The sequence below is a fragment of the Falco punctatus genome (genome assembly GCF_963210335.1).
Source record: "Falco punctatus genome assembly, chromosome: 2".
Classification (NCBI taxonomy): domain Eukaryota; kingdom Metazoa; phylum Chordata; class Aves; order Falconiformes; family Falconidae; genus Falco; species Falco punctatus.
Window position 1 is genome coordinate 102,619,514 of NC_137581.1, and position 25,530 is coordinate 102,645,043.

Below are 25,530 nucleotides of genomic sequence, written 5' to 3' on the forward strand. Positions count from 1 at the left end.
GTCAATCAGCATTATTGCATTGGCAAAAAATGTTGTAAACCAGCAAGAAACAAATGAATGTCTAAAAGCCAAAAGAATAAATGATGTTGTAATTACACTTCATAAATCTGTACAAAAGGCCAGTTCTACAGCTGCCTTAGGCCTCTACTGTGGCTCACCTCTGCATGACAAAAAAGGGAGAGGCATACCTTTAGGCAACGCTGCCACGTGTCAGAACAGCTTCCCTAAACCAGAGCAAACTAAGAAGTCTGGGGTGTGAGGGTGACACCAACTCTTAGGGCGTGAGCTCAAGGCAGTGCAGGAGAGGATTTGCCCCATGCATGCATTTGGCCAGCAAAAACTTCTCCAATGGGAATGTAAACACCCGGCGCTGAGCTTTGCTCTGGGCACTAAGGCCCCTGGTGTTACACCGGTGCTCTGTAATGATGTGCCAGGTGGAGTTGCTGGACCTGGTCCTGAGCAAGAAAGCTGCAGGAGGGGGAGTATTAGTACCCCAAACCCTGGAGCGGCAGAGCACCATGTTCTCTGACTTGTTTTTCCTTTCCTCTTCTGCAGCCTAATGTTTCTGTACTGTGTTACCTGAATTTACTGTTTCTGTTGCTCTTGGCATTTACAGCTCTTCACTGATGATCTGTGTGCTGAGGGTTTCTGCAAACCAGCCAGGCATAAGAGAGGAAGCACAGATAAGAGAAGTGAAGGAAGAAAAAAAGGTGTGCTTCAGAGATGCTGCCTACTGAATATGCTAAGGAAGCATCCTATATCAGAGAAAAGGATGTACAACATAAACTGCTCTTGTCACCCAATGTACTACTTACTTCCTCAGGGAGTAGCGTTGCTTTTGTTTTGTTCCCGTTTTACAGAAGACATGGTGTTCAGTATGCGCAACTGAATTTGGGAGAATTTGGGCTAACTGTTGTTTCTCAAAAAAAACCCCAACCCTCTCCAATATTATTTATTGAAGTTGAAATACCACTCTTACTTCTGAAAAGATACTGCTGAAGAATGAGTATCCAGAAAGGGGATATTCTAAGGCTGCCTTGGCAAAGAAAAGCAGTGTCTTGGAGAAGGGAAGCCTATGCTTCTTGTTTTCAGGAAAGGTACTTTGAATGTGTGGTAGATAGTAAATAGTACAGTACTTGGTGCAAGATCTTGGGTGGCTCATCAGCTGATTTAATTCAAAACAACTGTAGCATTTTCATTTTCTTCTGTTTATCCCAGCTGAAGATCAGGTCTCTTGACCATGCTAAGTGCATATGAATATATGCTTCCACAGCAGCAATGCTTTAGGTTTTATTTTGACAACAGAAGTTAAAAGTCATATCAGTATCAGGATGAAAAGCACCCTACTCAGGCTTGTTGATCCAAAAAAAAAAAAAACCAAACCCCAAAATAATTGACTGAGCATTGAAGTAAAAGATGAATCCTTGAGGTACCTGATTACACATACAAAAATAACATCCTGTGACTCAAGTCCTTTGACTTTAAAATACACTCCCAGGTAAAAAGCATACCCAAATTTACTTTCAACAGCTCTGCTGCTCTTGATGTTCTGACTGTAACACTACATACCCATTCTTTTGTTTAAGATTCAGCCTTGGGTTTGGATGCATACAGGTTGAAATTCACATTTATGATACAGAAAACAGCTGTGGTAATGGATCTATTATAGTGACTAAAGATAAACTGTGTAGACAAGTGAGGAGGAGCATAGAAGAGGAAGGGTTAAGTGATGATGTGAGCAGAAACTGAGCTCAAAATTGGAGCTGTTATAAATTGAGAAAACAACATAGCTCCAAGGTGTTTTATGACTTGGAAAGCTATTCAGTCTTTACATAACATTACCATTAGTTACCAATGTAGGTTGTATTAAAATAAAGCTGAGAGTTAACTGAACTTTACATTTTATAGGTGCCCATTTAATTAAATTGTATGGTATATCTCTAATAATAAAATATGAGACTCATCTGAGTTAACACGCAGTTTTACAGGTTTAAGGTCTGAAACATCTTCAGCATCTCCATTCAGGGCTGTTTGGTACATGAGCCATAACATCCACTGGGGGAAAGTGCTAATCTCTGAACCTTTTAATTTGCAGCTAGAAAGCTATCCTGCTCATCATGCTGATGCTGTATTAAGCAAGTAAATAAAATGGCTTCCTGTTCTGGAATTAAGTGAACATACAAACTCAATAGAAAAATCTCCTAATCATCGTAGAGCCCTCAGCTTTGCATATGATTTAAATCTAAAAGCACCGACACAGGATAGTACTATAAAAATGTTTCCAAGCCATGCTGTAGGGCATGCAACTGTTTCCTGTTGACGTTGGAGGACAGAGGAGAACACTTTTATGTAAGGCAGTGTTACATGAGAAACCCTTATTTAACCGTCTGCACTGTTCTTGCAGCATTTCATTTCTAGTCTTTGTTGACAGTGAATAATCTTTCATAGTTCTCCCTATTACAACAGGCTTATAAGCACTTTATTTCAGGTATAACCCAGGAAAAGGCCTGATTCACTATGTCCTGCTACTTCAGTTTTGTCTACAGAAGAACTGAATTTGCTTGATGTGTACTTCCAGACTCTGATTTTGCAAACTGCTTTTCCAAAACTTGAGAAGGAAAACCGATGACCCAACTTGTCACTGCTCCCTTATCATAGTGCAGTCACTTGTCCCTTACTCCTTGAAAACTAAAAAGGCTTCGCCCCAGTTCCCACTCGAACCAGCGCAGAACCCCTTCCAGGCTGTCTCCCTTTGCCAAAGCTCTGCATTCAGCTCTGCAAGCTGTCCAGTGGCATCGCCATGTTTAAAAGGAAGAGCCTGGGAAGCTGTGCACAGTATCGCTGCCATCTTCATCCTGCGCATTGGCGGAGCCTGAGTGGGACAGACACCTGCCGGGCCCTTTCTACCATTCCTCTGGCTGCAGCTCAGATGCAACACCTGCTTCCATCTCCAAGAAAGATTTAAAACTGAAACATCCACTGGTAGGCAGTTATATTATCTGGAGGCTAGTGCTGTGCCCTATCTGTACAGGCTGCATTCCAGGGAGCTGGGATATACCCAGTATACTGAACACCTCAGTTTTAAGAACGTGCTGGAATTTTGGCCTATTTTTGCTTGTGCAAAAATGAGTCAGGACTTACAAATGGATTCAGATTGCTGTCAGTCCATCCTGGCAGATGACCCTATGGGATACATCCCCTGAGCTCTGGCAACAGAAATTGTGTGAAACTTCTAAGGCAGAATCAGATGTGGTTGAAAGTCATTTACTTTTGACTTAGCCAAACTTGCATTAATAAGGAATGATCTGAAGAAAACAGGCCAAGAAACATTTCTGCTGAAATTGGGCATGCAATTTCTTTGCGGTATTTTAGCATCCATGAACACTTAGACTTTATGTCCACTTCTGTTATTGAGGTCCAAGATGATTTATAGGGACAAGTAATCTGAAACCAATTTATCTCATTTTCTCTACAGGGTTTGCTGTATTTTGGATGTTCTCTGACTGAGCAGGGAGAGAAAGAAGGAAATAACTTTTGTTTTGTTTTGTTGCTATCTTAGAATTAATTTTCCAACGGTGATGGATTTGCAGTGGATTCTCAGCACTCATGTAGCTGCTGAGTTCCCTAGAAGCCAATGGAGCCAGCAAAAACCTTTGCAGAAAGAATTCACTACCTGAATCCTGGAGATCATCCTTGAATAGCAATGGTAATGATTTGTGTTCATCCGAGGGCAGAACACATCTATCGTACAGGTAAACAATCTGTTCTTCTCTAAAATACTGCTTGTATGTGTGAAAGAGATTGTTGAAGATTCTGGTGTTTGGGAAAGCTTGGGCGAGCATCTAGCTGAAGCGTAAGCCTTAGTCCTTCAAACACAAGTTTCTGTTGCCTAACAATGTTTACTGCATAGGTATGCAAAAATGTGTAATGCTATACCCTTGATTATAACATACAGTGGAAATGTAGCTTTTGATAATTCTTTCTAAGGTTATTAGCTTTGTGAATTCTTAGGTAAACAAAACTGTAAGCTGACTCTTAAACCACCTTTTATTAGCAAGCAATACTTTACACAATTGTTCCCAAGAGATAGTATTGCACTGGTAACAGGAAGTCAGAAGTCATTTATGTTAAAGTTTGTTCCTTGACTGTGGATTCTCTTTGAGCAAAGCTAGTATTCTTTCATATCTCTGTAATAGTACCCTGGGTTTGAATTTAGGACTTTGAGTATTACAGTAATATATGCCTGTAATGATGCATTGCATGCACATTTACTGGGCAAATTTACATTGGGGATTTACATGTTTTTCTGTTGAATTTACACCCCAAAAGAGAGGAAGCAAAGATTATTTGAAGAAGAAATATTTTGTTATCATGGCTGACCAGCCTGCATGATCTCTATGATGAGATCACTGGCTGCGTGATGAAAGGGAGAGCCACAGGTGCTGTATACCTTGACTCCAGCAAGGCCTTTGACACCATTTCCTGCAGTATTCTTGCTGCCAAATTGGTGAGATCTAGATTGAATAAGTGGACAATAAGGTGGGTGGAAATTTGGCTGGACTGCTGGGCTCAAAGGGTAGTGATCAGCAGTACAAAGTCCAGCTGGCAGCTGATTACTAGTGGCATGCCTCAGAGATCGATACTACAGCCAAGACTGTTAATAGCTTTATTTACAATGTGGACAATTCAACTGAGTGAGTGCTCAACAGCTCCTTCCAGCATAAATTATTTTATGGTTATTTTCATTTGGGGATGCATAAAATAGGTAGGGTTGAACATAAGCAGATGTAAGGCACAGTGAATGTACTAGCTGTCCTTGCTTGCAGGGAGCACTTATTTCAGAGTAGTGCTTGACGGAGTGTAAATGTGGATTCAATAACATGCTGACTTCATCTGTAACATAGCATGAAAGAAGTGGTGTAGGACCAGGCTGGAAGATTCTGTCCTAAATTGGTATTACTCCTGTTGGCTGAGTTCCTACTCCTGGGACTGCCTCTTACGTGTAAATGGATCAGTAAATAATGGTATTTTCTCTTTAATTTGAGCGGTAAGAGCAGACAAGGCGGATAGCCTTAGTGTTGCTTCAGATGCTATTTTCCTGTGGTTCAGCATTGTCCCCAGAGCTCTGCTCACTCTTTCAGTGTCCAATGCACGTTTCTCTAGGATCTGCCATTCTTTCTCAGGACAAGCGTGGTATAAATATCACTGTTGTGGGCATCTGTATGAGAAAAAAACCACTGCCCTGTGGTAGACAAGCAGTTTAGTATTTGCCTGGAGAAGAGAAACTTTCAATGTCTAGGAGGCAGGTGGCAGCCGGATTATGGTTTTAATGGTTTGAGGTTTGGAACTTTTTATTTGTGGTTTCTGTGGCGCTCTGTACCAAAATAGCTGTATTTTATCCTTGAAGCAATATATGGTTTGGGGGGAAAAAGAAAAAAAAAAATCCTTTGGTATTTTATCCATTGGCTAGTTATTTCTAGACACCTATTCCCACCTGCTGTTTTATGAACTACAGATTTAAAGCACTTCAAATAGACCACAAGACACTCATCTTCCTATTTTGCTGTTCCTGTCTTCTGTTTTCAGTGTGCCTGATGTACGTGATATTAGTCATCCCTGTCACTTTTACACTTCCTGACTACCAGAAGTTTGGGATGAGACTTTCTCTTTCCTCTCAGCTGACATTTTCTTTGGGAGTAAGGGGCAGGGAAATATTTTGAAGTAAATTTAGTGTTTAAAAAGGTTGCCAAAATAGCGTGGGAACTTCTCAGTGAAATCTGAAAAGGCACAAATTTCATCTGTTTCCTGCTGGGGTTCTTCTATCCTGACCTGAAAGGAAGGCCTTAAAAGGGTGTTTCATTTGCTATGCCATTGGGGGTTCTCCACCCCACCTTTTCCTTGTCTTTGCCCTTCCAGTTTTTATTCCTGCTGTTTCTGTTTTTTAATTTCTTACTCATTTCTTCCTCCCACCTATTCTGCCTCCCTCATGTACCTTTCCCCCATCTGCATTCCATGCTCCATATCAATTTCTCAACCTTCTCCTGATTTCAACCTTCTGCTAGCTCCTAATTTATTTCTACCTACCTTGGGTACCAAGGATCTAAACTATATGACGAGAGAAAGCAAACGTCTCATCATATTGTAGAACCATATTGTCCTGGATGTACTAGCAAAAAAACCCAATACTCGAGTGCTCTTCTCCTTCAGTTGGAATATTTCCCTCCCTAGATATCTTCTGTATTTTTTTATGACATTTTTGGATGGAGGTAAGAAAAAGAGAACAAATATACTCTACAATATAAAGAAATGTTACCAGTAATGCAAAAATGCTACTGTCCCGAACACACAAATCCACAGGGTCAAAATCTTGACGACTTGTTCAATTTTTCATCCTCTTTTCAAGTACAGCTGCTATTGAGATGAGACTGGAACATAAAAGCTACAGCAAAGAACAGACATAATTCACCTTAAAACACTGCAAGGCTGCCGTGTTTGTAAATCCTTGTGACAGACAGTAAAATATACATTTTATCACTCCATACTTAGTCAGCCATTTTGTTTCATTTCCAAAGTCAAGAGTCCACAGCAAAGATGACTATCACCTGTGTGATGTCAGAGAGTGCGTTAAGCACGAACAGTTAGCATCCACCTAAAGACAATTATACCCTAAGAAGCTTTGGTTTGCCACGTCTGATAATGTCCAAGTCTTCTACAACCTAGTTAAGTATTGCAAAGCGTTATTTCAGAGCAACACTTTCTGTAAAAAATACTTGCATTATTATTTCCTTCCCCATTCCTATTTTAAGATATATACATTTTTTAAAAGACCAAGATAAGGAGTTACTTTTTTTCCCTTAAGCCATGATTTATATTCTCGGGTTGGGGGTTTTTTTGAGTCATTTCTTCTTGTGGAGGCAGAAAATCAATAATCACCTTCAAAAAGAATGCTTGTCAGAACCTGACGGAGCAAAATGTATCCGTACCGTGCATACGCCTCCAATAGACTCCCCAACCCTACTACTGTCCCTTGTAACCTTAAAAAGAGAGAGAGAGAGAGAGAGAAAGTGAAAGATTAAAATCCAGAGATTCTCACTCCGAATATTGGACTTCTGATGTAATTTGAAGTCAGCAATTCATTAAGCGTGCCATTCTGGTACTGGAACAACCTATAAAACATTTACATTCTCTAGAAGCATTTGTCACGTACTGACAGGAACAATGAAATTTGCCCATTTTTAGAATGCCCTAAAAGATCAGTTTCCACTTCAACACTCAACCACAGCGAAGTTTTATGGTACGGATGGTTCTGCCTCAAATAAGGACTTGCCAAATAGACAAAGGTCTATGACCGGACTGGATAAAGGACCTTCCACCCATAACTTCCATTTGCCAGGACAGGAACTTCAGGTTTTCAGTTCGACTTTATGATTGGTGCTAAACACTCTGCAGGATCATTTCAGTCATTCAGCTGATCTAAATAAATCCAGTAACTAGATAAGCTATGCAACTTAAAAACATTTTTATCAGGAGAGAGTTCTTTAGAAAAAATTTCCAAAATGTTACATCTGTTCTGTTGACTGCAGGAGCTTAGGGTGACTTTTACTGAAGCAGTTATATTTTTACAAGCTCAGGGAGGGCAAGGGTGATTTAATTGCCTCTCCACCAACATGCAGTCTTACTGAACCCAGCAAAGCTCCTTGTTTCGCTGCTCAGAGATAGGTACCTACTCGTGAGCAGACGCTGTACTTTTCAGTGGGTTTGTTCAGTGCTTGCAGTTGTGCACTTCCTTAAATGCTTCCCTGAATCAAAACTCTGAGATGGCATTCTTTCGGTTGACTTGGTCATTTCCGATTTGGCTGCACTCCTCCTCACACAAATGGTTGGGTTTGCTCTCCAGCGTCTCAGCAAGCAGTCAGAAATGTCTCCACAAATCTTTGGATGCCAATACAAATGCCAAAAGTAGCAAAACAAAGGTACTCCATAGCACTTTAGACTGGCGTTTTCAACTTTAGTGACAAAACCTCATTCTTTTTTCTCAACTGCATTTGTCCATTTTGGTTCATCTTTATATGCATAGCTTTTAGCATCACAGCAAAATATGATCTACAAAGTTAGATCCAACTAACTGTAGGTGGGAATATCTAGAAAGTGGAGGACTGTTCAAAGCACTGATTTTAGAAGATGAATTACTTGTGAAATATATTCACTCTTCTTGGCTTATTTCTGACTTTCTGTTCACTTCTGTTATTTAGCTCAACACAGTACTTCCTTCAGTGTGAACTCAGTCTGCCCTAAAGAAAGAAAAAAAACACGCATTGCTCTAAATATTAGTATCTCAGTAATAGTAAGAGATAATATCTTCAGTTTGTTATGCCTGCAAAAAATGTCTGGGCTAACAGGACTGCCAAGGCTCATAAAACTCTTGCGTCACTACCAATTTATTGGCATGAATGTATCATATCTTCCTTTGATGTTTACTGGCTCATGCCAACATTAACTTCCTTTGATTTTAACTCTCTGTGTATGCTTGGGCATCTTTTGGTTGTGGATATTTTTGGTTTGTTATGTTTATGTATTTTTTTAAAAGGAAATTGATGTAATATTGTCTTCAGATTTGGTGTTCTGAAGATGGGAGAGTCTGCTTAGGTTGATAAGCTCTTTTCTTTTTTAATATTGAGATTAATGTGGACTTGAGCCTAAAAGGATATATTCCAGTATTTTCTTACTTGACAAAAATGTTTAAATGTCATTACTTCAGACAATCTTTTTTCTTGAAAAGCATTGAATCTCCTGCTATGATGAGTCCCAGGTCTTTATAGTACAAAATGTAATCAGCCACTTTCCATTATTATATTGTATGACAGTATGACTTCATTCCTAACACAATTTACTTAAATTGAACATTTTGGCAGATGTGTGCATGAGACTAGAGGAACAGAACTTCTATTAAATCACATCCTGAAACAATAACGGATTGTATTGTAGATCTAGCAATGCAGTATTTTCCAGCTCTGCTCATAACTTACCGCATGTTATAGAAGACATTAGAAAGTACACCCAGCAAGACTGAAAACCACTCCACAATAAGGTCAGAAATGACATGTGTAGATAAACGATCTGATTTGTGATGAAGAGGTTTACGTAGCACTGCTACCTCATCAACAGAAGTCAATAAACATGTCCACTTGTAGTGATTCCAGTAACATTGGTGAGAGGAAACAAACAATTCTTTAGTGAAAGATGCCTTTTTTTTCTACTCTGTTGTGCTTATATACTGTTTTCCTTAGCATAAGTGACCAACACAAAATATGATTCTTTCTGCAGGCTGCAAAATGTGCAGGCACCGTGGGGGTTTTAGGAATGATTTGTGCGTGTGAGCGTGTTACTGGTTGCTATATAGAAATGAACACAGGTCAAAGAAATTCTCCTAGCACTTGGAACAAAGTCTTATGAGTCTCTGCAGAATCTCCAGTAACAAATTCAGAGCAGCCTCTGATATCTGTGTCTCCTGCCCAAACACAGTGGTACTCACACAGCAGAACACTGCTGAGTATGAAGCAGGATTGTGAGCCACGGACTTCAACTCCAACCCCAAGGAGCACTGGGGTAATTTTAAGATATGTTGGATTGAGGGACAAGTTCTAGAACAGAGGAAATAGTCTGTGGAAAGTCAGAGTGACTAAAGTCTGCACCAATATTCATATTTCACCATTGTACTTTCTTTTCCATCTTCTCATTTGGGTTCCCTGTTCTAGAGCCAAAAGCTTTGACTAGGATAGTTTCAGCTTGAATTAGGTCAACTTTATACTGATCACAAGGCAGAAACATTCCATGTGAAGCATTAGATGTGAGGCTTTCTGTACTTTGGTGGTAGAGAACAATTATTAGCACCAACCTGAAAGCACTATTGGTTCTTTACAGCATCTAAAAAAACAAAGAAAAAAACCCCAACCCACAACAAAACTAATTCCATTCTGTAGACCTTGATTTTGGAATGAGCTTCACTGATTTTCTGAGATCACAAATACAACCCAGCACGCTCAAAACATGGGATCATCAAGCTCTGAGTGCCATGGGAATATAAGCTTATCCCATCTTTAGTACTATCTCCACTTTCCTTGACTTTCTGATTTCTTTTAAAAGACCTATTCAAAGAAAAGAAAGAAAAAAAAAAATCCAAACCCCAAAACCAAAACATAACACCAGAGGTGCCATCTGGGAAAGCAAATCAGTAAAGGACATACTTAAATCTCAATTGGGTAGTTTAACAGAGTACATGAAGTATTTCAAACCTCTAACCAGAAAAAAACTCTTAAAACATGCCAGACTTTGAATAATCTTCTGTTAAAATGCATATTTGAATGCTCATGAAGTCAGAGATTACACAGGGCAAAAACCAACCCCAATTAAAATCAGTAAGTGTCTTACCAAAATTGGATCAGGAATTTGCATTCCAAATATAAACAGAGAAAATGTGACTTTTCTAAGTAGATAATTGTTGACCAGCTACAAACAAAAAATAGCTGCAAAAGCAATAGGCAATAGCAATTACCATCCTACTCTGAGTGGAGCAGAGACCCAGTTTGACCTCCCGTGCCTTGAATGTCGCTGAGTAGCTTTGACTTTTTTCTTCCACCATTGAGATCCAATGAAAACTTAAGGATAGGCTCCTAGTCTCTGGGCTTTTCTCTCATTTGCAAAAGACTAACTTCATCAGGCACTTCTTGTTGCAAAAAAAAAAACAAACAAACCCACACCAAAAACAAAGCAATACTTAAGTGTAAAGTTATGACTAAAAAAAGTAAAGGATGAAGAAAACAAACAGAAAGGGTGTTATTTCTTCTATTGCCTGGTATGTTTTAAGCTTAAGAATCAGAAAATGGGAGACTGCGACTATACTCTGCTTTTGTTATTCAAGTGTTGCTGAGATTTCCTGTAGCCATCTTGCACTGACTTTGGAGTCTTTGGTTTGGAGTTTAGTGCTTTGCCTACTCAGAATTTGAAAGCAAGAGAACCTAGTGTTGGTTGCAGAGTTGCAGCAACCTGTCCTGCTCACCAGACGAGAGGGAGATGGAGAATGATCTTGCTTAGACACAGCTGCTTCTTGCTACCTCCCGAGAGCAGTGTCGCGTAGGTACTCCTTCCTGCACTGCATCGCTGTTCAGAACTGAGCCTTCAAGACTTCAGGAGCTAAATTTGCAGCTGATAAGGTTCCTGCCAATATATATATATGCTTGTCTTCTAGCCCAGTAGATCTTTGTCCATAGTGGTACACAATGGAGCAAGAAGCAAAGCTGACCTTTCAACCAGTAAAGAACTCTGAAAGCACAGTGAGGTGAGAAAGACCTAAAGGGACCAAATCTTAAGAGGACCTAAAATACCAAAAAGTGATATTACCACGTCTTACCATGAACTTTGCCAGCTTCTGCAGTAGCCAGGCCATGAGCCAACAAAATGCTCATATAGCTGTTTAACTTCAAGTACACAAGCAGCCTTTCCGCAGTCAGTAGGATTATTCATATGTTAAATATTGACTACAGTAAATGTTGTGCTGGCTCAGAGCCAACAGGCATTTGTCATGAAGGGCTATTCCTTTAGAGAAAGCAACTACGTTTAGCAGCAAAAGGAAAGGGCTGCTTTGGCAAGTAGAAATCTATTTAAATGTCGAAAAGGGTGGGTGTGACTACTTGGGCTGATACAATAATTTCTTTTAGGGGGGTTGACTAGGGTTGACTACATAGGACTAACTTATAGATGGCTCTGTTAGAGTTCTCATCTGCCCACTGGAAGTGTGAAATGCCATTACTAAAGGGTCAATGGTGTCTAATGACCTCAGAAATCCCGGGGCTGTCTCACCTGGGACAACGGAGCTGTTTTCCATCCATTCCTTCCATAAATGAGAGCAAAAAGTGTTAAAGATTGTCTGGGTATTTCTTGTATTTTAGTTTTCTAGTCTAGTAACCTATATTTAACTTTAACTTTTAAAATTAAAAGCCTGATCTTTTCAGTTCCTATTTCTACTAACAGTCCCTACTCATTTAAATAAATATACAGATGGAAAGCTATTTTCAGAAGTGTTCAGCATTGGCTTCTATTCTGTGGAAGTCAGCAGTAAAACTCCTACTGATTTTTACTTGGGAGTAGAACCATGTCAACTTTGAACAGTTTTGAAAAGCCTAACTGAAGCATAATTTTGACTAAATGCTGCCCAGGTATAATCCTGAAGAAATGAAGTCAAAATATTCAATTAAATATGTCACCATATTTTCAGTCCACATTTTCTCATTAACATGGGTGCATTGTCTGCACAGGCAGAGACATACCACAGAAGAAGCCGAATACTTCCTACAGATACTGCTGCTTAATTCAAGCTGCTGTTATGACTTGTTAGGTAGCTCACAAAGTTTACCTGAAATGTGTTGGAAATATATCAGCCATTTGCAACCTTAACTCCTTTCCTTTTTTATTTTTTGAATGCAGACATCTGAAGGAATTTAGGTAATTTATATTTGAGCTTGAGCAGTATACCATTAACAACTGATGAAAGACAGTAGATGACAGCTCTGCAAGAATAGGAAATGCATCAATATTTATGGTAATTCCCACTTATACCTATATACCTATGTTCATAGATATGTACATGGACAGATGTATTTTGGTAATTTAAGCACACTGATTTTTAATGCCTCTTTCGCACCAGATTCCAGATGTTTCCTGAAGAATGAGACTGTGGTTCCGTGATAATTTAAGCCTACTTAGACTGAGATGACTGCAGAAACAAACCTCACCAAAAAATATGTGTGTGTATGTATTTCAGCCAAATTGGTTCTGAGTGGACTCATTACCTACATACCGGTGCTGGAATAAAACAGAAGCTGGAGAAGCCTGGCTGAAGGCAGGGGCACAGGTCACCCTCACACAGGTTGGTTTAAATGGCTGTGAAATTGCACCAGAATACCTTCAGTATTTTCTGATGTGAACTGGAGACTGTAGGATTGTTCCCTTCAAATTCTGTCCAGTATCTGCTAATTAACGGAAGGGCTTTTGTTGATCACGATGAGACCTGGATTAGCCCATAAGCATGTAATAAGAACAACAAATATCCTGCTTTCTTGACACTTTTTGTAAGATTAAGTGATCAGTGATGGTTCAGTTGGTTTTGAATGTCATCAGTGCTGCTGCAATGGTAACGTCTTACCTCCACCAGCCCACATGATTAATGGCGGTCAGGACTGTTTTTCTTATGTAGAGGTATAGTTACATCAATAACTATCTTAACAGATACATAGCTACAAAATACACCATAGTGAGTGTATCATATTATATATATATATATTTATGTAACAATGTAAGTTACATATATTTAACATAGCGTAGAAATAATGTCTGGGTATTGATACATTAAGGGCCAGGAGGAAGGGGAAAGAATAGTTGCTTTCACACTGTGACATTAAGAGCTGTACTACATTTGGTGTAAAAAGCACAAGAAGCCAAAAGGAACAGCTTAGATATTGGACCCACTAATGCTGGATTTATCTGCTTAATTTCCTGCTATTTTTTTTTCTTTTGGGACTTTAAAGGCTGAACATCATTATTTATATATGTTTATTATTTTCAATATATTTAGGTTTATAGCCATGGTTTAGTAGATATACTGTATGGCTATTATGATAGAAATATTTGCACGTTATGTTTTGAGATGCTGCTAATTCTAGTAGAACTTTTCATTTCCTGTTGTGAGAATTTTTCCTTCTATCTCTGAAAACTGAATTTGTATGAGGCTTCCTGAATGTATTATGTTCAAAAATTGAGAGCAAAAGACAGATATATTCGCTACCTCAGCTGTGCTATATAACCCCCTACCTCCTTTTCAAAAATGTATTTTGTGTTTTTAATTTGAAAAGCAATTGAGGCCCCATTTGGGGCAATGAATGTGTAAGTAAAATATGTCAGGTGATGTATTTGAAATAACCTCAGTGATTTCAGAGTAATTTCTCACATTTTCAAAAGTGACTTTAAATGAAATTAAGTCGACTTCAAATGAATTGCGTTTTAACTGGATATTAGCTTTTACAGCTTGATCTGATTCCCTCTATGATTATGTAGTGCAGTAGCTCACAATCAACTGAAGTGAGAGTTAGTTCCTGGGGAGGTCTTTCTTTTGTATACAAAGATAGGCTTTCATACGAAGGTGTCAGAATCTGTTCTCTCTACTGCACTGTGTTGATATTTTGAAAAATATAGATGGTTCTTCAAATGTCTAACGTGACACTGATCCTCTTTAACTCTGCATATTTCCATGCTAATATAAAAGCAGCCACATCACTTTCAGTGCTTCGCTGGTAGCTCATTAAAAAAATGTAAAGAATAATGTCAGCATGTCTGTTACGATGAATATTTTGACGTTCACACCTCTGCTGACGGGTGCCTGAGTGAACGCACAGTGTGAGTGGCACAGGTGCTGGCTGCCTGGCACCCAGCCCCCAGCCCAAAGGCAGGGAAGGGGCAGCTCTGCTGCCCTCCAGCCCCGTGGGCTGCTGAGGCAGGAGGCGCAGCGTGTACAAGCCCTACACAGCCGGTGTGACTGGGTTACGACACTGGATCTGTGTGCTAGCAGCTGGTAAGAGGAGCCTTGCTTTAGTTTGCCAGTATGCAAAGTCTGGTTTTATAGCCTTTTTCGATGGAGCCAACCTCGTCTGTACCAGTGAGTGCCTTTCACAAATCCTGCTATGGGGGAAAGAAATTTCACCTACTCTCCTACTCTCAATATGTTTTTGTGTCTCTGCTGTATGTCAGGGAAAGATATGTCCATTTTTGTGTGTGTAAAGGAATCAGGCAGATGTACACCAAATTAGCTTGAACAACTATTTTAAATTTTTTTTGCTGAGAGAAATTGCAGGGTGGTTATGAAACACAAAGGATCTAAGGGTGGCAGTATTCTTGTATACAGAACAGTCTGTGGTTCTTCATTGCAATCTGTGCCCCCTCCCCCCCCCAGCTTCTTCAACACAAAACCCATCCATTACAAGGCTCCTGCAGTCACTGATTCATGTGCTTGTGATCAAACTTTCCTGCTTCTAATACAGTGAGTGGTTTATAAAAGATGGTTGCAATTCCTAGATGGACTGAGTGTGTCTGTTCCTGTGCTGTTGTGCAGCCACTTTATTATGCTCCTGGTCTCTCATCAGTGATTTCAGTCTTACTATGAGAAATTAATCTTTTGGAAGAGTTCATTTATATTTTGATCATCACCTAACCTGCCTAGCTGCACTGTGCACTACGCTTTGTGATAGCAGTCTGTGATACCAAAATCCTGATAGCTACCCTATAGCCAATTTTCAAGGCCATGTGAGATGATACCAGTCCTTGTCCCAGAACAGTATCAACTGTCTCACCAAGCCATCTGATCTGTACTTTCTCAGGTGTGCATGTTAGCCTAGACACATTCTTTTGAGCACCAGCTAATATATGAGAGCTCACGTTCTACAGTTGCATGTGAATTTCTGAGGACACTGAGTCAGCTCATCTGGCAAATGTGAATTACAGCTGCAGGGAGGGTCCATAACAGGACTCAGCAAAGGATGTAATATTTTGAAGCTTCCTCCTCTTCCCCCTACTTACATTTTATTCTGCAAAATAAATTTACTTCTGGATGATAACCATAGGAGGCATTAGCAATCTCTGCAGCATGTAAAAATATAGGAAGCCAACAAGAAGCAGTACTTCTAATTTAAAACTAATGTTTCTTTTATTTTCAGGTCTACCACTTGGCTTGAACTACAGGTCTTGAGGAAAACAACTACCAGATTCTGGTAATAGGAATGCAGGGAGATTTCTTTTTTCTTTCCACTTTGTTTCCTCTTTAATAACAGCCTTACACATGGCACTGCACAGGCTACTCCATGACATTCTTCCACAGTCTCCTAATATGAATTTACAAACAGGGAGCTACGAGAGTTACAGGTGCACACTTTGGCCTCTGCCTTCCACTCCTCCCACCACAAATGCTGCTGCAGCATGGCGCTGGGAATGCAAACATACCAGCACTGTGGATGGTGATGACAACTGTCATACTGAAAGTCCCAGTCACTTGCAGGGAGAGCATCTGGGGCTACAGCAGCATCACTGTTGTTTATAGCTCCCATTTCCATCCTTCCAGCTGGACCCACAGTCTTTTGGGTACCTCTGACACCTACACACCCAGCTGATATCATTGCACCCACGTAACTGTCTTGAATTGTGTGCTTTTTGTTCATGTTTGAAGCGCAGGCTTATGTCTCAAGAGACTTCATTGTCACCTGCTGAATATTGGTGGTGTTGTGTTCCAGCTGGATTTATCATTTTATAACATAAAGGCCTCAGACTTTACTTCCTCTTAACTTCCTCTTAGTCTTTGTTGTCTGCTTCAGATTTTCACAGCCTTCAGAAAAGCTACTATATTTTTTCTTCAGGGACAGTTAGGGAAGGCTAAATTATCTGGTGAGTTAAGCCTCCTGTATGCAAGTTGAGGAATTGGGTATGCTTTTGTTAAAGTTTCTTGGCAAACAGCTCTTCTGTATTAAGTAGGGTCTGCTACTGTTCTTAAATGTATTGGTTTTAATTTCACTGTTGCAAACTAGCTGGGCCTTTCAAAAGCTCGTTGAGCATTGTATTTCTAGCAACAGGTGGTAGGATGGGTCTTTGAACATCCCAGCCTGCTGTGTTAGCAATTAAGTAGGCATTTTAGAATCTGAAACACTATGCTGAAAGAATCAAAATAACAGTGTGTTTTCTTATTCTGTACAAGTGTCTTCAGTTAACTGAACTCAGAATCTAAGATATATTTTGTGTATATATATATATACATACACACTCTGCTAAATATCCTGTTTCTAATTTTTATTTCAGTTCCAAGACAGTGTTGAAACAAAGCACCATGTCTAACTTTGTACAGACAGCTCCTTTTGCCAAACTAGCGACTTCTTTTTTGTCTTGGGCTCCATTCAGGCATCCATGGAAGGCTTGTGTGGCCTGGAAAATGGGGAAGCTGATTCAAAAATACCAAGGGTTTTGTTTAATAACTTCACTGCCAACAACAAGTACAGTTGGTTTTATCAGTGGCACCCTTCTGTCATGTACAATGTCTATACGGGAAATCAGGTGTGTATTAACATGTTCAATCTCATACTATGGAAGGGGAGGTAACAAGAACCCAGAAGCTGAGAGGACTGTTTGGGGTTTCTGGTCTTTGGGGAGGGCTGGACAGATGTCAGACAGCAGGACAGCTCTGGACAAAGCTACAGAAGAGCTAAATCCCATGGAGGGGAACCTGATGTGGACAAAGCTTGAGAGCTGTGTCTGTGGAGAGATGGACAAAGCACTGGGGAAACACAGAAGGAGATAAAACCCCAAAGTAAATCTTCGACAGCAAAAAATATTACTTAGTGACTTTTGAGTAGTGCTAAAAAAAATTACTAGTGCACTCAGATATTGAGAGAAATCAAAGACATCCTGTTAGTTCCCTCTATTTTTGTTAAATATTTATGATTGGGAATATTCACACCACAAACTGCAATTTTGTTTTATCTGGGAGGACAAATTGCAGTAGAACAAGCTGCTGAAAAGAGGCCAAGAGGACCACAACGATCTCAGCTGGTGGCCTTCATAACATGCAAAAAACACGTCATAACTTTCAGTTACTGGGGTGCAAATAGCTAAGTGTTATTTGCATAGTTGCTCTGGAGTTCTTGTGCAGTTAGATGCTCTCAAGGGTTGGCTTTAATTGTTCAGAAATGCTGATTGTTCTCTGAGCAATGCCAGCCATGAATTTCCTGAAAAGAAATTGGCCTCTTGTACTGTAGAGTGACTTTTTTATTTGTTGGGAGAAGCATGTTAGTATTAAGTTGTTTGCATATAGGACTGTGAGGAAAAACAACACCAGAAAGCCTGTACCTGCTATACTTCACTAGTAAATTGACCATATGGGGCATGAGGCCAAAAATATCTAGCAAGATTCAGTACATGCAGTGGAAAAAAGAAGGAATAAATATTAAACCCTGATTCTGCTAGGAATGTTTGCGTTATGTAGTAATTGGGTAAACAAAATCAGGGGTATCGAATCAAATGAAGAAGCTGCCACCCTGAAGATCTCTTCTTTACTGAAACTGTCAGCAAGAAACAACAACTTCTGTCATCAAAAGGAGAAGGCATAACAGCACCGTATTTTTTTGGTATGGAGTGATATCCATGTATGTTCACATCCTAATCATTGGAGCAATTACTGTTGTTCGCATCTCCATTTCATTTCCTTGGCTGAGCACTCCTGGGATTTTGGACTGTGATTTCATTATTCACTTGGCTGTGCCATTTGTATTGTGTACCTGCTCCAGTAGATATCATCGACTCTTAATACTCCTGTGCTATGCAGAACAAATCATTTGCATTTGAGTAGGTCGCTATGGCTACTGGCTACCTAACTGTGTACTGCATCTGTAAAAGCCAAAAACTGAAGGTGTTTTGCAGAATTTAGACAAGGATCAACTGTTCACAATTTGAAATCATATCCGTATCCATTGTTGTTGCTAACAGCATGTACTTGTGTAGGGTTGATTAGGTACAATCTCTCTCTTCCTATTTTGGATTAATATTTAGAGAGCCTCTTTCTCAGGGCTGCAGGCTGACTCCAAAGGAAACAAACGTCTCTAGAGGACACTTGCATGACAGTGAGCAGATTAATTATACCTGCAGTCGTTCAAGGTGCAGCATAAAACCTAAAAGTTTCCCATTAAAATTAATTCTGTGCTATTCAAAAATACAAATTCCTGCTGGAGTTGTCTGAAATAAATCTGGTAATTTACGCTCTAGTAGTTTTCAGAGTACAGAAAAACTCCTTGACTGGGACTAACACAGAAGGTACCAGCTCAGTAGGATCCAAGTCTTTAACTTGCAGAGGTTCATTCAGAAATACTAACCCTAGCGCTTTGTTCTGTTCCCTACATGAATCACAAAGGCAGGGAAACAGCATTATCCCCGATAAAGAAAATGGTGAGCACTGAAGCGAAGCAACTCCAGCAGGAGACAGTGAGTCAGCATCAAAGTCTGGACCAAAACTCAAGCTTGCCAACTTGGAGCCCTCTCCTCAGAGTTGAGAACAAATGGAGAAATCTTCATGAAAGCACGGGCTGTAGTACCATACTGAAAGAATCAGTGTGAAGAATCATCCCTAATATGAATAAAGTACAGCTGGCGATTGGATTAATAACGCTAATTTTGTTGGTGTGAATGAAACAAGCCTCCACCATCAGAAATTCAGTGAACACTACTGGTAAATTGCATGTATTCTAGAAAACCACTTTACATACTTGGAGATACCTGGTAATGCCGTCACTGTGCCTGTGTCTTAGGCTGCCTGTCCCCCTTCAGAAACCATGTATGAGCTCTCCCATTAAAACTCTCTGCTGAGAGATCCAGGGGGGCACCAAGGGGAAGTTTATGGCTTAGTGGTAACTGAAGAATGTTCCAAGGGTTGCAATACTGCTTTTGTTTCCCCCAGCAAACACCTTCAATTAGCTATTGTGTTGGGAGGGAGGCAGCTTCTCCACTAAAAGAGTAGCTCTTTTTCAGGGCGAAATATCCTTCTAGTCTGACAATGTGGTGCTTTGGTAAGCGTGGCCACAAAACACAGGTGGAGTGAAATACCCCTTGACTTATTTACCACTGAAATTCATTAGGTTATGAAGCAGACTGACATGTTTTGTTGCCTATTGTAGAGTAATATCTGCATTTGTGGATAAGGTCCACTTGCTTCATGAGTGTTCAATGAGAAACTGTATGCCTGAACAATGTTACCATATAAATAATATATTAAAATGAAAGGGCTGTGAAATAACATTAGAAATCATTTGCAAGATACACAGGCAGAGCACAGAAGTGGCCAAAAAATGAAACTTGACATGCATGCTTGGTCATCGCTTTGAAAATTATGACATTAAGATTGAATAACAAAGCCCAGCATTTAAAGGGAAAATCACATCTCAACAGAGTTTGGGATTATTTGCTGTACGTATTTTATTAGACCCAAATGTAAGCCCTATCATTTTGTGATCCAACCTGGGCTGCTTTCTTTTCAGGAAGATGATTTCCGTCATTGGCCCTGTAGTGAGGTTGTAGTAGGCTTCGTTGTGCTCCAGCTGTGACAGCTTCCCAGGTCTGGTTAAAGCGGGGTTTCTATACTAAGATGACAGAGGAAACAAGGGAAAACGTGTATCTGACATTCTATACAGATCCCGAAAGAAGATACAAAGTGAAAAATAGGACACAATCTCTGGGGTTTTCCTATCAGCAGGTCATCTCCAAATTTTGTAGGCCTCGCAAACAGCTTTCAAAAGCGTTTTTGGTTAAGACTTCCAGCATGCCTAACTTCATGAAACCTTAGCAAATATTGTCACTGGGTTTTGGATATTGTCACTGAGTTTTACTGGCTGTAAATGGGAACACCTGTCGTTAGCTTTTACCCACCTTTTCACCTGAGCCTTCCCTGCTCTCCCCCAAGGTGTGCATCTCACAGGTCTGCCCCCCTCCTAGCCACAGGTAAAAGGGACCTCCAGCCTGCCTGCCTGCCCACGGTGAGGAAGGAAGCAGTCTGGGCTCATCCAGAGAAACAGAAGTTGAAACACTGTTTGATTTCAGCACCAGAAGGAGAGAATACAAAGAACTACCAAGCCAACTTGTAATAGAAGGGCTACACGAGTCTATTTTGGTCTTCCACCCATCCCATCTGGAAGCCTAATTTTATTTTTTTTTCTTTTCCCAGAACTTGCAATGAGCTTCCTTCTGATTGCCTCCATTGTTTCTGGAAAGAATTGTTTTTGAATGACCTCCATCAGCTTTAGCAGGATATTGCTCATCTGCAGTGCTGTCTTTCCAATGGCTGAGTTTAGAAACACAGCAAATTCCTCCAACCCCTCAAAGCCATGTGATCATTATCCTAACAAGCAGATAACAGTATTAAATTATTATGGCTAAGCCTGGCATTGTTGCTGCTCAACTAATTTTAATTTACAGGTTGTGTGGTGTCATGAGTGTGTGTTTCTTAAAGGTGCCTACTAATTGCACTTGTTGAATATACTTTGCATCTGTATGTTTGGCGGGGAGGGATGAGCCTCATCTGTTCCCTGCCTGTCAGAGACCTGTCAAATTCAGTAAGTGTGACTCAAGCAATTCCCCAAAGCTTTCATGTATCTCCAGTTCATTCACCTGTATGAGAATATTCATATTTGCATGCAAACAGTCTTCTGTCTCTAGGGCCTGGCTGTGGGGGCAGAACGCTGTGGCACTAAGGTCTCTCGTGGCACGTTACAGTCTGCCTGACACAGCAGCCCAGGTTGCTCTTGCTGGGTAAACATCCCTCTGCATCTGCCTGCAGCTTTGGCCAAGACTCTCAGTGGATTTCAGTTCTGACTTCAGTAGAAGATGGGTATGAGAGTGGCAGCGAGGACAGTGCAGCCCAGGATTCTGTATGGAGCTGTACGCTGGGGAGGTGTCCACCACCTGCCCCTCACACAGCCTGGCTGCAGGTCCCTGTGCCGGGAGGGGATCTGTCAGCTGCCGATGGGGAGCCCCAGTGGGAGCAGAGGTGCTGCCACCGAGCCTGCAGGTCAAAGGCAGAACGGGCAGGCTGTGTCACGCTGAATTTTGGCTACAATAGCAGCTGTTTCAGCATGAAACTCATTTTTAGCTCTCCTGACAGGTTTAGTATACCAATTATTACAATGCTGTTGCGAAGGCAAGAAAGTAAGGTTGCTTCGGCCTCCTGATTACAAGCTGTTTGACAAAGCACTACATTTTAATTTGATTTCTTTCTTTTCTGAGGCTGTTAAGCCTCAACTCTGCCGATGTTCCTGGGTGCCTTCGTTTTTGATAGCACTCCCACAAATGTTGCACCCATCTTGCAGTTAGCAGTGGGCGGGGGAATAAGTGGAGACCACAGCTGCCCCCCCAGGCGATGGGCAGGAGCCCCCGGCTGCAGGAGCCTGCGCTGGTGTCAGGTACGGCCCCCAGGCAAAGCAGCTGTGCTTGCTCATCCCCTCCGCCTGGATCCCAGCGGAAGGTGTGCTGCCTCGCCGGGAAAGGCAGAATTTGTTAAATTGCCTCTAAATTACACGGATGTTTGGATTGTTGGTTTTTTTCGGGAACGCCCTGCAATGGTGGGGGTTGCGTTTCTGTACACGCCACTTCAGAGCGGGGATGGTGCGTCCAGGCCGCGGGGCTCCTGCAGCTACCGGTGGTGCCCGGCGGCCGAGCACAGGGGCGCTGCTGCCGCGAACCACCGGTACGAGGGCAACCCCCTCGCTGGTTTGCGGCCGGCCTGGGAGGCGCCCCGAGGCCGCCCCGAGCCGCCGACCGCGGCCACGGGCAGCCCTCTCGCCGCTCGGGCCTCCCTCCGCGCTGGCCCGGCCCGGGGGCGGCGCGGCGCGGCGGGCAGCGAGGAGAAAGGGCGGGCCGGGCCGGGCCGTCGGCGCTGCGCCGCCCGGGCGCCGCCGCTAGGGGTCTCCGCGGGGCGGGGAGGGCCGCGCCGGGCCGGGCGCACCGCCCGCTCGGGGGCGGGCCGGGCCATCAGCTGACCGGCCCCGCCGCGGCGCTCGGCTGGTGCCGCCGCAGCTCAGTCGCTCTCCCCGGCAGCGGCGCGGCCCCGCGGATTTACAGCCGGACCCCGCCGCGTCTCGCCGGCGTCCCTCCTTCCCTTCCTCCCTCCCCCCTTCCCGGCCGCCGCGATGCTGCCCCACTTAGCCCTCCTGCTGCTGGCCTCCGGCGCCGCTCGGGCTCTCGAGGTAAGCGGGGCAGGGGGCGGCCAGGCGGGGGCTTCCCCGCCGTCCTCCTCCGCTTCTCCGAGGCTTTTGTCTGCCCGCAGCCGCCCCCGCGGCGGGGTGGGGCGGGCGGCAGTCGCCGGCCCCCGTCACGCAGCCGGTCTAAGGGGCTCCTTCCCCGGCTGCCGTCGCCCTCCCGCCGCGGAACAATAGGGTCGCTCCCGCCGAGCGGGACGGCGAGCCGGGGAGCGGAGGAAGCGGGCGGGGAGCGGCCGGGGCTGGCGCCCCCCGCCCCCGCCACGCGTGTCCGCGGCCGTCCCTGCCGCCGGGGCCGGCGCCCTTCGCTGATCGGCTGCCGCTGCGGGGCTCTTCCCCGTTAACTTCGGCCGCCGCCCGCGGAGCCGTCTGGCGCCGCAGGGGTCCGCGGGGAGGGGCGGCGGCGGCGCCGCCAGCCGGCGGGCGAGGCAGGGCCGGGGAGGCCGAGTCCGTCCCGCGGGGCCTTCCCTGCCGGGGGCTGGAGAGGGAAAACTTTCCCCGCGTGTGGGCGCGGTGCGGGCGGGGGCGCGGGGGCCGGCGGCATTCCCCTCGCGGGGCGGGGGCCGGGGGCGCGGAGCCGGGCTGCGGGCGGGCAGGGCAGCGCCCCCCGCATCGCGCACCTACGCGCAGGTGTGCGGGGCGGCGGCGGGCGGCTCCCCGTGGGCTGGCGCAGCAGCCCTGCGGAGGCGGGAAGGCGGCGTCCGCGGGGGTGTGCGGGGAGGGGGCGGCGGCCGGGGCCGGGCCGAGCCGTGCCCCCCCGCGGCCGGTGCCGAGCGGCGCGGAGAGGCGAGAAGATGGCGCCTCTGCAGTGCAGCAGAGAGGCGCCGCCGTGCGCGCTGCGGCCGCCAGCAGCCCGCGCCCCTCCGCGGCCGCCCCTGCCCTCCCCTCCCCGGGGGCGGCTCCGCCCGCCCGGCCTGGCGGCACCCTCCGCCGGGCCCCTCTGGGTGGGGCTGGGGGTGGGAGGGGTCCCCCGTACCCCGCCTCCGGCCGGCGGTGTGAGCGCACCGCGGCTCCTGCCGGCGCCGGGGGGGGGCGGGGGGGCAGCGCAGCCCCCGACCTCGGTGGAGCCGACATGGCCAAGTGTCGGTGCTTAACTCTCCCCTCCCACACCTTTTTCTTGGGGGTGGGGAGGGGGGAGTTACCTCCCGTCTCCTTCAGGCCCTGGCTGCCAGACCTTGGCCTTGAGACCCCAGCTTGCCCCCCCGCCACGGGGGGCTCGCGGTCGGTGGGGCTGAGGTGGGTGCCCACATGTAGCCTGGGAACGGAGCCTGCAGCTCCTGCTCGCCGTTGGGCAGGGGGTTGCAGCCTGCGGCTCAGGTGCCCTTCCTGGGAGGGACCTCGGTACCCGCGGAGGACAGGAGACGGCTCTCCATCCCCACCGGCAAGGCTGCGAGCCACAGGCTCTCGCTTCGAGGCGTGATCTTGTCAATGTTGAGCAGGGTACATCAAACTGAGCAGTTGTCAAGATGCTCAGAGGCTTAAAGCTTCCAGTTACAAAACTCATTTGGGTTTTTATCAGCTTGATGCAACTGCTTGTTGTCTGAACGCAGTAGAAGGAAATCTCTGCCTTGGGTGCACAGCTGAAGTAAAAAATGAGATTTTACAATTGATACCATCATTCAGGATAGACCTCAGAGGGATGAGCATTTCTGTCGGGTCCCTGCAGCCCTGGCCTTGCAGATGGGGATGTAGGTGTTACCGCTGTGAAGGTGCTTGCAAGAAAGGGGGTTTGGATTTTGCACCAAAGCCATTTAGGGGAGAGTCCGTGCAGACACCTCTGCAATGGTGTCTGCCTTGGTGATATCCAGAATTTTCAGAGACATCCTTTGCCTCAAACCGTTGGCTTAAATGGGCACTGATGTTTCCGCAGAAGCTTTTGATCTCATTCCGTACCAACATTAGAAGCTTTGCGTTTATCCTTTTTTTTAATAGCGGGGTCGGTTTTAACACCTGGTCATATTGTGATCAGGCATTTGTCGGTCTTTATACTCTAAGGTTGATGTATTGAACAAGTGACAGATTTTTATAATACTAAAATATTTCATAATAGGAATTGCATGTGTGCATTTACTGCACTTGAACTGTCTTCATATGCTAAAGCGTGAAATTTTGATGCTTGAATTAGATTATTTTTAGATCTCTTTTCTGAAATGAAACATTTTTCCTGCCGTTTTTAACAAATGCTTTCAGGAGAGCAGCAAAGAACCTTTGTACAAAGTACTTTGCTTTCACAGGGAATAGTGTAACCAAGAGGGAAAGCAGGAACAAAAAAAATTTCTTGTATATTACACATTAAAAATTCCTTTCTAAAATTACAGGTAGATTAATGTTTATTTATGCAACTTTAAAGGAAATATTCCTTAGTGACGTTTGGTGGTTTTGTGATTGCTTAGCGTGTTGCTTTTGCCACTCATGTGAATCATACTTACTGGGTTTAGAAATCCATTGGCCAAGAGCTCTCATAATTTGTAAAACTGTCATATTCTTCAGTAGGTATGTTTCCATTTAATCTCTTTCTGTTAATTGTCTGATTTCAGTAGATAGATGTGACAGTAAATATCCTTGTGGATTTGTGTGAGTGATCCCAGTTTATAAATCAGGGTTTCCCCTAATTAGCACACTGACTTCCATGCTTGTTGTGGTCACTGCTCTAGCTCCATGTTTATAAGCGAGACTCTTTTACTAGCTGACCGAAACCAAGTTGTTGAGA

At 43.7% G+C, this 25,530-nt stretch overlaps 1 protein-coding gene across 4 annotated transcripts in view; it reads left to right on the top strand.

Annotated features, from left to right (window-relative positions):
* The first annotated feature begins 22,609 nt into the window (after positions 1-22,609).
* Positions 22,610-25,530, top strand: part of APP (amyloid beta precursor protein) — a 229,270-nt gene continuing 226,349 nt past the window's right edge. For all 4 annotated transcript variants that reach the window (XM_080374444.1, XM_080374445.1, XM_080374447.1 and 1 more), the window contains exon 1: positions 22,610-22,808. In XM_080374444.1, coding sequence (XP_080230570.1) covers positions 22,752-22,808 — 57 coding nt within the window. In that variant the 5' untranslated portion in view covers positions 22,610-22,751. The remainder of the gene's footprint in view (positions 22,809-25,530) is intronic.